General features: G+C 46.6%; 2 protein-coding genes across 4 annotated transcripts in view; one reads left to right on the top strand and one right to left on the bottom strand.

Annotated features, from left to right (window-relative positions):
- Positions 1-17,310, bottom strand: part of LOC109420067 (hemicentin-1) — a 688,507-nt gene that overhangs the window by 600,246 nt on the left and 70,951 nt on the right. The window lies entirely within an intron of this gene.
- On the top strand, positions 9,057-16,964 carry LOC134287977 (uncharacterized). Of its 2 annotated transcripts, none has more exons than XR_009997667.1 (2): positions 9,057-16,544; positions 16,602-16,964. XR_009997667.1 is itself a non-coding variant. In XM_062851391.1 (2 exons), the coding sequence occupies exon 2, from the start codon at positions 10,244-10,246 to the stop codon at positions 16,259-16,261; it is 6,018 nt and encodes a 2,005-aa protein (XP_062707375.1). In that variant the 5' UTR covers positions 9,057-9,769; positions 9,827-10,243; the 3' UTR covers positions 16,262-16,964. The 2 variants fall into 2 exon arrangements, 1 of the variants encoding a protein (XP_062707375.1); XM_062851391.1 differs by having other exon boundaries at positions 9,057-9,769; positions 9,827-16,964.

Below are 17,310 nucleotides of genomic sequence, written 5' to 3'. Positions count from 1 at the left end.
TTGTACTCCAGCAGTCCTCTAGAGGGGCCACATCGAGCACACCCTCGTCCGGCAACGCTGCCTCGAGATTCTGCGCGTATGCGGTGGCGACATTCGGTTGCTTCAGTCGCTCTAGATCGTACCGGGGCGGCCGCCGGTAATGTACGTTGTTAATAACGGAGAGTTTTGGGCGCAGTTTAACCATCACCAGGTAGTGATCGGAGTCGATATTAGCGCCACGATAGGTCCTGACGTCGATAATGTCGGAGAAGTGCCGTCCATCAATCAGAACGTGGTCGATTTGCGATTCCGTTTGTTGTGGTGATCTCCAGGTGTAACGATACGGGAGGCTGTGCTGGAAGAAGGTGCTACGAATGGCCATGTTCTTGGAGGCGGCGAAATCGATGAGGCGTAGGCCATTTTCGTTCGTCAGCTGGTGGGCGCTGAACTTTCCAATCGTCGGTCTGAATTCCTCCTCCTGGCCTACCTGAGCGTTTAGATCCCTCATGATGATCTTGACGTCGTGGTTTGGGCAGCGGTCGTACTCGCGTTCGAGCTGCGCGTAAAATGCGTCTTTGTCATCATCAGTGCTTCCGGAGTGAGGGCTGTGCACGTTTATTATGCTAATGTTGAAGAATCGGCCCTTGATCCTCAACCTGCACATTCTTTCGTCGATCGGCCACCAACCGATCACGCGCCTCTGCATGTCGCCCATCACTATAAAAGCTGTTCCCAGCTCACGTGTGTTGCCGCAACTCTGGTAGATGGTATGATTACCTCTAAACGTTCGCACCATAGATCCTGTCCAACACACCTCCTGCAGCGCTACGATTCCGAACCCGCGGTCCTTCAGTATATCGGCGAGTATACGGGTGCTCCCGATGAAGTTGAGAGATCTGCAGTTCCACGTACCGAGCTTCCAATCGCAAGTCCCTTTTCGTCGCTGTGGTCGTCGCCATTGGTATCGGTTCGCATTCTTCTCTTGTTGATTTTCCGGTGCTAGTCTTTTTTACGGCTGGCTCGCAGGGCCTGACACCAACCCACTAACCCAGGGAGCTGGGCTTACCTTCCCGGAAGCTACGGGTTCTGCATTGGCATTTCCTCCAACTACAGTGCTAAATAGCTAGGCTCGAGCGCCAGTCTTCGCCGGGGGTGGTGTTTTTAATGGGCGCCCAGGAGATAATATTTTACCTGAGCTTCCACCCCCCCTAGAATAACTTAAAAAGTACATAATTTGTAAGAATTTGGACAACATATTCGAAATCAGCGACCCCGAATTTAGTAAGTAAGGGTATTTTCAACACAAATGAACATTGATCACTGACATGATCAATGTTACCCCAAATCAACACAATCAAAAATTAGATTAAAAAACTTATTTAAACATGTTTTAAAGTTTTATAATACTTTTTCGAGTAGCTTAACACATACTCAGAGGGCCAGTACTTGTTTTAAAAATATAAAACATGTAACGTTTGCTTTAACAAGAGAATTATTCAAGAAAGATAGAAAATTCTGATCAATGTTACCCCGGACTACGGTACGACGAAGATGGCGGCGATGAATGCTGGCTTGATTACATCCCAGTACGAAGATTATCTGGGATTTCACTTTTTAGGCGGCATTCAAAATAGTGATCGTTCTGAATTATGGATTGAGCAATATATTGTTAATACATAATTATAGTTCCCTTAAGTAATTTTTCCAAATAAGGAAGATACATATGAATCTATATAGAGAATGACCATATTTAAATCAAAGAACGTTATATTTGGAATAGATGCGAATAAAGACATTAAACACTCACTAACATTTGAATTGAAATCCCCTCCACAACATTCCGATAACTAATTCGATTTCTCACCAACATTCAAATTCCATTATCGCTCCTTAAGGATCGGGCACAGTTCGGATAAATCCCCAATTCGATCAGAATTCTAATTTTCTCTCGCCATCTCCAGCCTGCTCCTCATCCACTCGTTTCCCCCAAATCCCATTGCGTCACCAACGGAGTAATCAAGCGGCAAAGGAGACACACCAGCCGATCATCCGTATCCAGCCGTCCCCGCCAACCACCGCACTGCTGCAGCGGCGCAATCATCCGTCCTGATTAGTTGGTGATGCCACCACGGCGATAAGTCAATTTGGGTATCCGCCGTCCACCACGCGACGACGTATTACGGTGGTGCACAACGACATGGAAAGTTTTGGTCTCACTCCTCCGGATCGGGTGTAGGCAGGTTCCACAAATCGAAGGGAAGAGGAAAGAAAAAGCTCACAACGAATCAAGCATGCCATAATGGACCGAGGAGTGGATAGTGATGATGATGATGATGATGATGATGAAAGAGAACCGAAAAACGATGTCCCATTTGGTCACAGGTGCCTTCAGGCGATGTGGACATTGTAGGAACATCGGTAACTGCTGCATCAAATGCAGTGTCTTATTCCAGCGATATCTACGAGAGACAACTTAATTGAGTTTGAAAAGTTCTAAAAGGCCTTCGGAAAAAATACCTAATATATTTAGCTCAGCATTTTCTTTGCCTCCCGAGTAGAAGTAAAAATCAGAACAATATCATTATTTGATATTCCTCAGTGAAGTACTCAAGATCATAATTAGCTATTGGTTAGTTTGACATAAGAGATAAAAGATCAAAAATTAGTATGGGGAAGAACATAGTAATATCTCATTTTGATGTTATAAGATCAGACCAATATCTGGGGAGATCTGGGCTGTAGCACATCTAACCAATATCATAAAATGATCTGACAGATGGATTAGAGTAAAAAAAAGAAAGATGGCCGCGACCAGAATCGAACTTGTGATGAATGACCTTGTGATTTATGAGCAGTGACATTACCACTGCACTACGACTCATATCTGAAAATAGGAGGTAACAAGAGCATCAAGTTCTACGTTTTCCAAGGTGTTTGCGGTTAATGGTAGTTGTGTTGGTTTGGTCGCGCCATGTTGTAGATGAGTGTGTGAAAGAACTAATTATGATCTTGAATAGTAGTTTTCAGATCTTACAATTTTCGGATGTTATAGATGAATGTGTCAAAGAACTGATTTTGATCTTGAGCAGTAATTTTCAGATCTTTCGATTTGTGGATGTTGCAGATGGAAATGTGAAGATGATTTCTCAATGATAAATGTTCTATTGCAGAATATTAATACAGTTTACACCCAAAATTTGCAAACTGACGTAAATAAATTAAGATGAAATTAAATTAAAATGAATTAAGGATCAATTAGGAATTGCATATTTTCCTAAACTAAGAGAGCACTTTTCTCTAGATGATTTCACTTTTTATGCTCTTTCTCTGAATTGTTAACAAAACTAGTGATCCAAACTTTAAAAACGATATGCGTAGAAACATGTTTGGTTTATTTTGCGCCTAAAACAGAACAAATTTCCACCAATAAGACTCAATCAGTGAAGTACTAGATTGTAGTAATGAGCTGAATTTTTGTATGGTGAGAAGATAAATTCTCAACCTCTGCAACGAAATGACGCGAAAAGCCTGGCTCCTGCCTGATTCCTTGTCTAACCTAATGGTGTTTGAGCAAAACTTTAGATAACTGTGTTATTGTTTTCTCTTGTAATTGAAGTTTTATTCCAACAGCACCAAATAAGGCAATGAATCATAATACCCACGCCTCCTGCATAATTTCGTTGCAGAAACGGAGAATTTACCTTATAGCCATAAAAAACAGCTAAAAATCTAGTATGTACTTCACTGAACGTGCTCTATTGTGAACTGTCGCCCAGAAAAGCTTTGGAAACATTTAGAAGATCGTAGTCGTCACGACTGTCGTCTGTTCGTATACCCGAGGCAGAATCGCTACGCAATTCGTTGGTTGAAACTCAAAAAGCTTGTCGTCTGCAGCGGTATGTTTTGTTGAATCTAGAATCAAGCGGTCCGTTTTTCGAAATTGATGTATTTTGCTTAGCGGGCAGATAAAGTTTCCAAATTGTCCGACGATTCATTTATTGGATTCGTACCACAAATGCAAGTTCGACATCTAGGTCCAGCTCATGTTATCATCGGGCTCAAATGGAAAGCCTCTGCTGGTTTACTCACAGTGAAATAAAATAATTATAAATTGGGATTAAGAAATCTATCAGATAAAATCAGTATATGTTTTTATGCCTATTTTAAAGAAAATCAAATATCGATTATATGCATTTTTTGTGCCGATTACTCTGTTTTTTTTTGTTCAATTGCCGCATCCATAAAACCGCTTATTGAAAATGAAGGCCACTTCTACTTCCTTTTTGTCCCAGTGCTCGTTTGTAAAATTTGTAGTGTACATAAGGGAACATCTATTTATTATGTAACGCTAAATTCGATATTTTTGAACTCGATGGTTGGTTCATTAGGGTCTGGCGGAATCCATAATGTGCCTTTGTATGATAACTCTAACTTTTTTGTATGGGTCGTAACGCTAGGCTATATTCCCTATTCCCCTGGAGCGTTACGGAATTTATTGAACCCCAATCTCCTGAAGCGTTACGTAATTTGGGGACGGCATATAATGAAAGTTGAAAACTTAAAACAGTTTTTATGCGCAATGTTGGGAAATTTCGACAGTGGGTTGCACTAGGCTTTTCAATGATCAAATTAAGTACTAATTTTGAAATCATATCACGATGAGATATTGAGCAGATATTTGGCATTTTTTTGAATATCTCATCAATATCATATTAAGATATGACATCAAAATTTGATCGTTTTAAGCTATGATTATGATATTCACGTCTACCCGGGTTATATGAGATGTCCCAGAAATATAGAGTGAAATTTCTAAATAATGTCGTTGAAGTTATCCCAAGCAAGTTTCCGCTCTTTGAAACTCGATAGATTTCTTGGAATGTCTAAGAGTTTCAGTACGTACGTTATGTTAATTTTAGAGATTAAACGGAACCATTTGAATGGACGAGAGAATGGAAATTGAAAGGTGGAAGTAGCACTTCTACGAACATCTAAATGATGCGGAGTTACAAGTTACCCTATCCGGCGGTTCTTTTTCCGCTTTTTTCCGACAGTTTCTCGAACCGAAAATAATGTTCTCACGCAAAAATAACGTAGATATGTTATCTGCTCCACTAGTTGACGCAGAGTTCACCCCTGATCGAATTGTCTTTTCGCTCCTCCAATCCCGGTGGCCAATCAGGACCATTTTCCCGATACATGGCCGAAAGAGCTCCGTCTGCAAATCTTATTTACCAAATGGACACGATTGATTAGATTGTGCATTTCGGCGAACATCTCAATCATCCCGTTCCATAAGCGCTCCAGGGGCCACCGGCCACACAGCTCTCCACCACCTCGGCCACGGAAACCACATGGAAAGAAGTCAAGTTTGCCCTGGTGTGCCCTGCGGTGGGGATAATCGACTAAAAGGATCTCAGAAATAAATTATAAACTTTTGTGCGGTTGATTTCACCGGAGCTTGGACCCGGACTCTCGGATCGGACTGACCCAAATCGAACTGGCACGGCGCGGCCCAGGCTGCACGCCACACAGGCTCTCAACGTCGTCGTCGTCGTCATCGTCGTTGGTTCAATTTGTGGACGACCACCGCCATAGGCAAACTGTCACATCCAAGTCGATTGTGGGAGGGTGGTGGTGCTGCTGGGATAGGGAGGAGAGGCACAGCAGCTAAGAGAAACAAATGGTTGCCCGGTCGTTTAGTCGCATTTCAGCTGCCGGGCGAAGTGGATTAGATTTATTTCCAAAGTTTTCACCCGCAGCAATCGGCCGGAATTCGGGAACGATCCGTCATTTACGGTTGGCAAGGAGCAGCTGAAGCTGGTTGTGCAAGCTTCCCGGGGTGCACTGTGGGGCATGAATTGGGATGTTGTGATGAAAATAGCATTCTTTATTTTATGCATGCAGGAAGCTCACTTTACAAATAATAGCTTGGAGTAAGTGGTAAAACAATATTTTGTGTATGACAATATCTTTTAAGAATTGTGATCTAACAACAACCACATTCTAAGGAGTTTTCCGCAAAGCCAAATGTCCAATAGAACCGCAAGGCACCAGTATGACCTGCGTATAGAAAACTTCCGAACCCTGCAACAACCTTGAGTCTACACGTCATCTCCTCTAAAGCTCCGGAATGATATGAGCGATGGCCGATGAAACGTCGTACCACCCAAAAGCATCTCTTACAAAACCTCTAGATATCCATCTCCGCGGTCAACGCCACTCTTCCTCCAACACAGATTTTCGCTATGATCAACGCCCTTCCTCACCACCCCTGGCTGATCGAGTCGCCAATACTCTGTACCGTATATTCCACATTTTCAGCACCTGGGCATATGGATTGCTCAAGCGAAGTAAGTCTAGGTATGGCGGGGGCACCAGTGCACTGTGGGATCTGCTGGGCTTCAGCATAAATGCCACACATTCGGACGCAACTCTGTACAAGCACTTCCAAAGTGTCACAATCCATCTAGGAGTGCCTCGAGCACATCAGGAACGACGCCAGTAAAGACGGCATACTTTTTTTTTCTATTATAGACGTTTTAACCACAGGGGTCATTCGCGTCTGGCTTTATTTAATCATAATCATAATATTTACATGTTTTACATAGTGTCACAATGTTTTATATAGGTCTATTTCTTTTACAAACTTTATAACTTTGTTTTCTTTTTCCTTACTATTTTGTAAGATGCTTTCTAGCGTTCCGGAAATGCCAGTTGTTTTCCTGATTCTGTTGAATTTAGTACAATCAATTAGTAAGTGTTCGATGGTTAGTTTGCATTTACAGCTTGAACATGCAGGGAAGTCCGCATAAGGAGTTAACAGAAAATCATGGGTTAAACGTGTAAACGACGGCATACTGGTAACTGAGACGGTACACGCTTAGGTAACTACGTCCAAGTGAGCTGGTAGCGACGGCATTCTATCCTCTTAGTAAGGTCGGTGACACTGACTTTAAACGGCGGATGTAGTCTTCTATCTCATGAAACCATGGCGTGGCATTTAAGAACGTTCCTGACCTATGACCTGACCAGCTTAGGCAACCAACTGGGTGGAAGTAGGTTCAGACTAACACTCCTCATTAACGCTGATCCGGCTCTGACCTCAGTCCCCATAAGGGCCTGTGCCAACTCTCGGTGGCCTCCCTGCTTGCATATATAACCACCAGGATCATGGACGACTACTTCATTAGCAGTGAGACATAGCGGCTCTAAGGGGGACCCAACAGAAATGATCAACTAATCCATAAACCATCTGATCGAGAGTGGAGCGACAGAGTGAACGCCGTTGAACCCGTTCGCACGAGTAAGATTGGCGAGATCGCCATTCCAAGGGACTGGTGTGCCCACCACCGAGCAAGCTGCAGGAGGTTCAACAGGAGGATCACGAGGCCAAGGAAGCGCAGATGACCGGCGCGGATTTCACGCGGGCGCTGAACCGCAACAGTAGCGAGCTACCAAAGATGTTGGTACCCAAGTAACACACTTGGCACAGAATCCCAATCCCCAGGAGGCCAACCCTAAGAGAAACGGTGGCCAACCGGACCGAGAGAAGGAGAACCCTTGGATTTCGGTTGGAAAAAAGAATAAGAAGTTAAAAAAAAGTGAAACCAGCTACACGCTGGTCTTTAAAACTGAGGTGGATACATTAGCGGAGTGCGAAGAAATGGAACTGCTGTGTCGTTCCCAAGAAACACGGAAGTTCTATCAGAAGCTCATCGCATCCCGCAACGGCTTCGTGCCGCGAGCCGAAATATGCAGGGATAAAGACGGAGGCCTCTTAACGGACGGACGTGAGGTGATCGAAAGTGGAAGCAGCACTTTGATCAGCACCTGAATGGCGTGGAGAACGTAGGCACTGGAGCCCACGGCAACGGAGGAAACGACGACGCCAGTGCAGCGGAGGACGGAAGTGAACCAACCTTCACGCTGAGGGAAGTTAAGGATGCCATTCACCAGCTCAAAACCAACAAAGGTAAGGATGGTATCGCAGCTGAACTCATCAAGATGGGTCCAGAAAAGTTGGGCACCTGTCTGCATCGGCTGATAGTCAGGATCTGGGAAACCGAACAGCTACCGGAGGAGTGGAAGAAAGGGATAATCTGCCCCATTCACAAGAAAGGTGACCATTTGGAATGTGAGAACTTTACGGCGATCACTATTGAACGCTGCCTACAAAGTGCTATCCCAGATTATCTTCCGTCGTCTGTAACCTAAAACGAATGAGTTCGTGGGAAGTTATTAAGCCGGCTTCATCGACGGCCGGTCGACAACGGACCAGATCGTTACCGTACGGCAAATCCTCAAGAAACGCCGTGAATACCAGGTCCCAAAGCATCACCTGTTCATCGACTTCAAAGCGGCATACGACAGTATCGATCGCGCAGAGCTATGGAGAATCATGGACGAAAACGGCTTTCCTGGGAAGCTGACTTGACTGATTGAAGCAACAATGGACGGTGTGCAAAACTGCGTAAGGGTTTCGGGGGAACTATCCAGTTCATTCAAATCTCACCGGGGACTGCGACAAGGTGATGGACTCTCATGCCTACTCTTCAACATCGCTCTGGAAGGTGTGATGCTACGAGCCGGGCCCAACATACGGGGAACGATTTTCACAAAATCCGGTCAATTTGTGTGCTTTGTAGACGACATGGACATTATTGCCAGAACATTTGGAGAGGTGGCAGAGCTGTACACCCGCCTGAAACGCGAAGCAGCAAAGGTCGGGCTGGTGCTGAATGCCTTAAAAACAAAGTACATGCTGGTAGGCGGAACCGAATACGACCGAATTCGTCTGGGTAGTAATGTTACGATAGACGTAGATACTTTCGAGGTGGTGGAGGAATTCGTCTATCTCGGATTCTTACTGACGGCTGACAACAACGTGAGCCGTGAAATTCGGAGGCGCATCATCAGCGGAAGTCGGGCCTTCTACGGGTTCCAGAAGAAACTGGGACCGAAAAAGATTCACCCACGCACCAAATGCACCATGTACAAAACGCTAAGAAGACCAGTGGTCCTCCACTGACACGAGACATGGACCATGCTGGAGGAGGACCTGCAAGCACTCGAAGTTTTCGAAAGACGCGTGCAAAAGACGATCTTTGGCAGTGTGCAGGAGAACAGTGTGTGGAGGAGAAGGATGAACCACGAACTCGCTGCACTTTACAGCGAACCCAGCACCCAGCTAATGGAGGAGGCGATTCTTCAGTGTTAAACATCAAGAAATCCCATTGCAATTTTGCATACAAACTTTAGAGGCACACATCTCACGAACGAAGCATTGAACCAAGCCGTACTTGATTTTCCTGGTTTTGCTCACTTGTAAAAAGAGGCAGCTTTTCCAAATTGAGCGCATTTGTTCACGATTTTTTAAGATTTGTGCTCTTGAAAACGTGAGTAGGGGTCTAAGTCGGCCATTGTGGCAGCCATATTGGTATTCTTTGAAGTTTCTCCTTAAGCAGCAGTGCGAGGTAGATGCACCAAGCATGCCCGTGCACAAGGGCGGGACTTTGGGGGTTAAACCCCTCCCATTGCCGACGTGTTGCGCCCCTCGGGCGATACGCACCTACCATCGCATCACCTTGGTTCGTCGACCGTCGGTAGAAATGACGTTCCATTGTCCGAATAGGCAGCTGACGTGGTCATTGGTTTGACAGAGAGCAGAAAAACACAGAAGAATGCTGATTCATGTTGATGTTCAGTGAGAAATCTACAATTTGTAAAATTATAACTAGTTTCTATTGGAATACTTAGCTATCAGTGCTGAAGATTGGTGAGGAGTGAAGTAATTACCCACTATTTGTTTGATCAATTCGAAGAATTTAATATTTGTTATATTTAGATCAATATTACTCCCTTTGATTCCCGGTCCGCAATCGTGCCCAATTCATTATTCTATGGTTTGGAAACTTCATAGATTATTGGGCTTAATTGAGTGCAAAGGGGTAAGAACTAAACCTAAAACATGCATTTGAATTGATTAAAAACTTATCCTAAATGTTTAAAAACCTAATATTACATGCAGTTTAACCTAAATACGAAGGAGGCTTCAATCAGCAGAGTCGAGGTAGAAGAGATTGCAGGAGGCACTAAACGTAAGGTGAAATTGATTGTATCATTAAACCCCATATTAACTCCCTATCATTATATTAAAGGAAATTTTAACCAACCAAAAATTCCTGTGGTGGTTCAATCTTTCGGAAGACATCCCCTCCAGTTGGCGCGGCCAACAAATTAAAATTTCGTTTACCCCGGAACGATGTCGGATCCAGGTATGGATGCTGCAAAGAAGACCAAAGGTAAGCAGCAGAAGTCTCCTCCTAGTATAAGGTCAGTAAATAAAGAACCCCCCAAAGACCCGTCTAAACAGACCCAGAACAAAGCCTCAAAAAGCGACATCGTCGCCAGTTCGACCTCTAAACCTCTAAATCCCCCTAAATCAGACCCTCAAGCCACCATTTCGGCTGAAAAGAGTTGTGCGTTGTGCGAAAACCCGGTCAATGAGCGTATGGTGCAATGCAATACATGTGACGTGTGGCATCATTTCTCGTGCGTGGGTGTTTCCGAGGATATCAAGGGCTACAATTGGACCTGCTTGAAATGCGATACCGCGAAGGCAGCCAAAGGTGCGATTCCACGGAAGATGATGACGCGAGCTGCAGCTGCAAAAGGTACAAAGAAGGCGAATCGGAAGGAGGGGCAGATAGATGGAGTGAACGAGCAGACGAAAGAGGCCGATGAGCTAGCCGGTGCAGTCGGAGGGCCAGCTCCAAGCTTGAAAGCGAGCCGGGCCGGTTCCGTAGTTTCAGCAGCATCACGAAAGTCAGCAAAAGCTCGTTTGGACGTGGAACTGCAGCAGATCAAAGCTGAGGAGGAGTTGATGCGAGAAGAAATGCAACGGAAGCGAGAATTGGCGAAGAAGAAGTTCGAGGTCCTGAAGGAGATGGCTGATCTGGAAGGTAGTGGCGAATCCGCTGTTGATCAGCCGAATGTCGTCAATAAAGTTGAGCACTGGTTGAAGCGTCACAGCGAGATCCGTGAAAAGGGCAAGCAGTCGTACAAGGAAGCCAGAGTTTATGATTCTGAAGACGGCGTGGAAACCGAGGTTTCGAGCGAAATTTCAGCGTCTGGTAGCGAATCAGATAGTGACGAAGAGACGTCGATGGACAGCGGAGCGGATCGAGATGGTAGAGCAGATGGAGCGCAATCCGTCGGAGAGCTCGTGGGGCGAAGGCATCTCAGGCCTAAAATGACCTCGACCAGGAAGGTCCCGAAAGGTGGAAGTAGCAACCGATCTGGAACGGAGCGACAACAATCATTGCGGAGCGACAGGAAGCTTTCGAAGGATGAACTAGCAGCCCGTCAAGTTGTTCCTCGTGAACTGCCGAAGTTTAGCGGTAATCCGGAGGAATGGCCGATGTTTGTGTCAACGTACGAAGATACTTCAGTCATGTGTGGATACACGGACGCCGAAAACATGATTCGCCTCAGGAACTGTCTGAAGGGAGATGCGTTCAACGCTGTCCGAAGTTTTTTGATGCGGCCTGAAACCGTGGGAAGAGCGATCAGTGCGTTGAAGCTGCGGTTTGGCAGACCGGAGACGATTATCGACTACTTAAAGGATAAAATAATAGCAATGCCGATCATCAAGCCGGAAGCGATGGACAAGCTGGTCGACTTTGCGCTGGAAGTTCAAAACCTCTGTGCTACGATAGAAGCTTGCGGAGAGAAGCAGTACATGTGTGATACGACGTTGCTGAAGGAATTCGAGAAGAAGTTGCCACCGCAAATTAGACTGGACTGGGCCCGATACAAGAGGAAGTTGCGGAAAGCGAAGCTGTCCACGTTTAGCCGGTGGATATACAACCTAGCAGAGGACGTGAACGTGGTTTTCGAGCCGCAGTACCGTGGAAGCAAGACGCAGGAGTTCAGAGCAGTTCGTAAGGAGAAATACGTTAACACTCACGCAGAAGTTTCAGTCAAGGAAAGAAGTCAGCCAGCTCGGACAACGCAGCAGTCAGCAATTGTAGGAAGCGGAGATAACAAACCCTGTCCGGCCTGCAAAGGCGATTGCAAATGTCTGGCGAAATGCAAGAGGTTCCTGGAGTTGTCTTATGAGTCAAAATGGGCGACCGTTCGTGGTTTCAATTTCTGCCGCAAGTGTCTTCGGCAGCACAAAGGTGGCTGTAATTCTGGGGAATGTGGGAAGAACGGTTGCACCTTCAAGCATCACGTATTGCTTCACAAAGATTTCGCTGCACCTGCTACAACGAGCAAAGACACGTCCAACGTAGGCGGATCTCCAAAGCAGAATGAAGAACGCAATGTCAACACGCATCGATCGGATACGGGTCCAGGTTCATTTCGCTATTTGCCGGTGACTCTGTTTGGCGACGGAGTACAAGTCAGATGTCACGCCTTCTTAGACGACGGATCGGAGTTAACTCTCATCGATCAGCAGCTTGCGGAGGACCTGAAGCTCTTTGGAACGGTTATTCCCCTCTGCCTGAAATGGACGGGTGGTACCCATCGCTACGAATCCGACTCACAGAGTATCAACGTCGAAATATGCGGAAAGGATGGAAAGCGGACGTTATTGCAGGACGTGAGGACTGTCGAAGAGCTGCAACTGCCGTACCAGTCACTAGATATGGACCAACTCTCGGAGCGGCACGGCTACCTGCGTGGTCTGCCCGTGGACTCGTATTGTAACGTTCGTCCACGAATACTGATTGGATTGAAGCATGCCAACCTAATGCTGGTGCGAAGGAGTCGTGAAGGCAAGATGGGTGAGCCAATCGCCGTCAAAACCAATCTTGGCTGGACTGTATACGGTGGCTGGGCATCGCAGGACTCTTCGAGTACAGCCAGTCATACGTACCACATCTGCTCCTGCAACGAACCAGGCCTGACGCATCTGAATCAGATGGTGAAAGATTACTTCTCCATGGATAGTTTGGTAGTTCAACCGAGTAACGCTGGACGGCTTTCTAAAGACGATGAACGCGCCATGGCTCTTCTGGAATCTCGCACTCACTTCAACGGAGAACGTTACGAAGCCGGCCTGTTATGGCGGTCCGACAAAATCCGTCTGCCGGACAACAAAGCAGTTGCAGTTCGTCGTTGGAGATGCTTGGAAAAACGCATGGAGAAGGACACGGAGTTAGCGAGCATCCTGCATGAAAAGATTGCGGAATACAGATCGAAAAACTACATCCGCAGGCTAACGTCGGAGGAGCTGTCAACAAAATACGAGCGGGTATGGTACTTGCCCATTTTTCCGGTGTACAATCCGAATAAGCCAGGCAAGGTCCGGATTGTGTGGGACGCCGCCGCCCAAGCATACGGGATATCACTGAATTCGGTGCTCCTCACTGGCCCAGACCAGTTAGCGTCTCTTGTGGGCATCCTGTACCAATTCCGTGAGCATCGAATAGGCGTTTGTGCCGACATCCGTGAGATGTTCCATCAGGTCGACATCAATCCTGAGGACCAGCAATGTCAGCGTTTTCTTTGGCGTGACCGCGACGAACACGGTGATCCAAGCATCTACATCATGCAGGTAATGACATTCGGGGCGAGCTGTTCTCCTGCCACAGCCCAGTTTGTGAAGAACAAGAACGCCGAAAGATTCGAAGAAGAATATCCAACAGCGGTAGCGGTCATCAAAAAACGACACTACGTGGATGACATGGTTTTCAGCGTTGAAACGGAGCAAGAAGCAGTTGAACTGGCGGAGTCGGTGCGTTTCATTCACATGGAGGGTGGATTTGAAATCCGCAATTGGGTTTCCAATTCTCCGTTGGTGCTTTCCACTATGAATGGAGAAGAGTCAACGGAAAAGGACCTGAACATATCTGCGGAGGTGGCGAGTCAAAAAATCCTCGGAATGTGGTGGCATACGAAAAACGACGTGTTCAAATACAAAATATGCTGGACCAGATTTGATTCGGCGCTGCTTGATGGAAGTCGTTGCCCTACTAAACGGGAGATCCTTCGGACGCTGATGACCATATACGACCCTCTAGGTCTCATCGACCACTTTCTGGTGTTGCTGAAAATCTTGCTACAGGAAGTTTGGCGTGCTAGTGTTGACTGGGACGAACGAATTCCCGACAACCTGTTCGAGAAGTGGCGTGACTGGCTACAATTGCTACCCGAGGTAGAGAAATTACGGATTCCTAGGTGTTACCGGCAAGTTGTTTCATCCTTGGACGCAGCTTCCATCGAAATTCACGTATTCGTTGACGCAAGCGAAAGTGCAATGGCAGCGGCAGTGTTCTTGCGACTCGTAGAAGGGAATCAAGTGGAATGTTCGTTGATTGCTGCAAAAACTCGCGTAGCACCGTTGAAGTACACCTCTATTCCACGGTTAGAACTACAGGCTGCAGTCTACGGGTGTAGATTGGCGAAGAACGTTATAGGAAATCTGACGGTGAACATCTCCAAGTGTACCTACTGGACTGACTCCCGAAACGTTCTGTGTTGGTTAAAAGCCGATCATAAACGTTACAGTGCTTTCGTCGGGTCAAGGGTAAGCGAAATACAAGAATCGACAGACGTCCGCGAGTGGAGATGGGTTCCGACTCGTTCTAACGTTGCTGATGATGGAACAAGATGGCGAGATCGACTCGACTTGTCAGCGAGTAGCAGGTGGTTCAAAGGACCAGAATTCTTGATGCAAGCGGAAGAAAAGTGGCCAACACTTCCACAAAAGTTGCTTTCCACTGAGGAAGAAATGCGACCCAGCGTGTTGCTTCACTTCAAAGTTCCCGAACCTGCGATAGATGTGGGAAGATTTTCGAGTTGGCGGCGATTGCTAGCGGTAACTGGATACGTCCTTCGATTCTGCTTGAACCTTCAACGTCGTCGTAGTCAGCATCCACTCAGAACTGGACCGTTATCAAGCGAAGAACTTCGGGAAGCGGAGGAACACCATTACCGGCAAGCGCAACGAGATGTGTACCAGGACGAAGTCGCAGCGCTGGAGACGAAAGAATCCACTATCAAACGTATTCCAAAGACGAGTCCACTTTACAAGTTGAGCCCGTTCGTTGACGAATCCGGTGTAATGAGGATGAAGGGGAGAACCACTGTGTGCGCGTATTTGCACAGTGACGCCAAGAATCCTGTTATTCTACCTCCAAAGCATCCAGTAACATCATTAATATTAGTCCATTACCACGAAAAGTTTTTGCACCGCAACTACGAAATAGTAGTCAACGAAGTCCGCCAGAAGTACAGCATCTTCCGCCTGAGACAAGCCCTTACTGCGATTCGTAGAAGCTGCCAGTGGTGCAAAAACCGTGACGTTCTTCCTCAACCGCCGGAAATGGCAGATCTTCCTGCGGCCCGACTGTCTGCGTACACAAGGCCATTCGCACACGTAGGGGTGGATTATTTTGGCCCAATTGAGGTAACGGTAGGTCGAAGGGTCGAGAAAAGATGGGGGGTTCTACTGACTTGTTTAACGGTAAGGGCCGTTCATATTGAGGTAGCGCACTCTCTGACAACTAGTTCCTGCATAATGGCATTGAGGAACTTCACGGCACGTAGAGGTACACCGGTCAGCTTTTACAGCGACAGGGGTACCAATTTTGTGGGCGCAAACCGGGAGCTTCAGGAAGCCATGGAAGCGGTTAATCAGAACCGGCTGATGCGTGAGTTTGTCACCTCATCTACTGCTTGGCAGTTCAACCCACCGGCGGCGCCCCACATGGGCGGCAGTTGGGAGAGGCTCATCCAATCGGTCAAGCGAAACCTGATGGAAGTTCTACATGCGCGACGACCAACTGATGAGGAGCTGCGCAATGCGTTGACGGAAATAGAAGGTGTGCTGAATACACGCCCTCTGACACACGTGTCCATTGATGACGAAGCAGCACCAGCGTTAACCCCCAATCACTTCCTGTTGGGTTCATCGGACGGTTCCAAACCTTTGTCTCTGGTTGATGCGGATACTGCTGCACTACGGCGAGGTCACCCAACCTCCCAATGGTTGGCGAATCTCTTTTGGAAGCGATGGGTTAGGGACTACCTACCCGACATAACCCGTCGTACAAAATGGCATGAGCAGGCGAAACCTCTCCAAGTGGGTGACGTAGTAGTCATTGTGGACCCTGAGCACCCCAGAAGCTGTTGGCCCAAAGGACGGGTCATCGGAGTAACCAGCAGTGGAAGACAAACTCGTAAGGCTACCGTGCAAACATTGCATGGAATCTACGAGAGACCTACCGTGAAGCTGGCGGTGTTGGATGTTCGGCGCGAGATGGAGTAAGCGGAACTGGAAGGCCAGGTCCGCGTACCGGGGGGGAGTGTTGCGCCCCTCGGGCGATACGCACCTACCATCGCATCACCTTGGTTCGTCGACCGTCGGTAGAAATGACGTTCCATTGTCCGAATAGGCAGCTGACGTGGTCATTGGTTTGACAGAGAGCAGAAAAACACAGAAGAATGCTGATTCATGTTGATGTTCAGTGAGAAATCTACAATTTGTAAAATTATAACTAGTTTCTATTGGAATACTTAGCTATCAGTGCTGAAGATTGGTGAGGAGTGAAGTAATTACCCACTATTTGTTTGATCAATTCGAAGAATTTAATATTTGTTATATTTAGATCAATATTACTCCCTTTGATTCCCGGTCCGCAATCGTGCCCAATTCATTATTCTATGGTTTGGAAACTTCATAGATTATTGGGCTTAATTGAGTGCAAAGGGGTAAGAACTAAACCTAAAACATGCATTTGAATTGATTAAAAACTTATCCTAAATGTTTAAAAACCTAATATTACATGCAGTTTAACCTAAATACGAAGGAGGCTTCAATCAGCAGAGTCGAGGTAGAAGAGATTGCAGGAGGCACTAAACGTAAGGTGAAATTGATTGTATCATTAAACCCCATATTAACTCCCTATCATTATATTAAAGGAAATTTTAACCAACCAAAAATTCCTGTGGTGGTTCAATCTTTCGGAAGACATCCCCTCCAGTTGGCGCGGCCAACACGACGTTTCATACACTAGGCGCCCCGCCGCCCTTTGCCAAAATTAGGAAAAACCCCTCTCTTGTCGCCTTTTCTCTGCATGGGCCTCGCACCAAGTGCATCGATTCGATTACGAAAGGGTCCAGCAGGCACGCAGATCGCCATGATCTAGCTCCCTGTAAGGGAAGTGAACAAGGAGACTGCAATCGGCAAAATCAGAGTAGTCTGGTCAGTGTGCCCGCTCCGTATCTACGAACTGTCAGAGGCGTGCTTCAAGTGCTTCGAGTAACAACTTAAATCGTGGGCGTGTAAAAGCCCCGACAGGAGTAAACTCTTCAGGG

Source organism: Aedes albopictus, chromosome 2, assembly GCF_035046485.1.
Source record: "Aedes albopictus strain Foshan chromosome 2, AalbF5, whole genome shotgun sequence".
NCBI classification, from domain to species: domain Eukaryota; kingdom Metazoa; phylum Arthropoda; class Insecta; order Diptera; family Culicidae; genus Aedes; species Aedes albopictus.
Note: the sequence above shows the minus strand (reverse complement) of the source record. Positions and strands in the feature narration are given on the sequence as shown.

Excerpts from the sequence above, each read along its gene's own strand:
- LOC134287977 (XM_062851391.1), top strand. The coding sequence starts at position 10,244 with ATGTCGGATCCAGGTATGGATGCTGCAAAGAAGACCAAAGGTAAGCAG.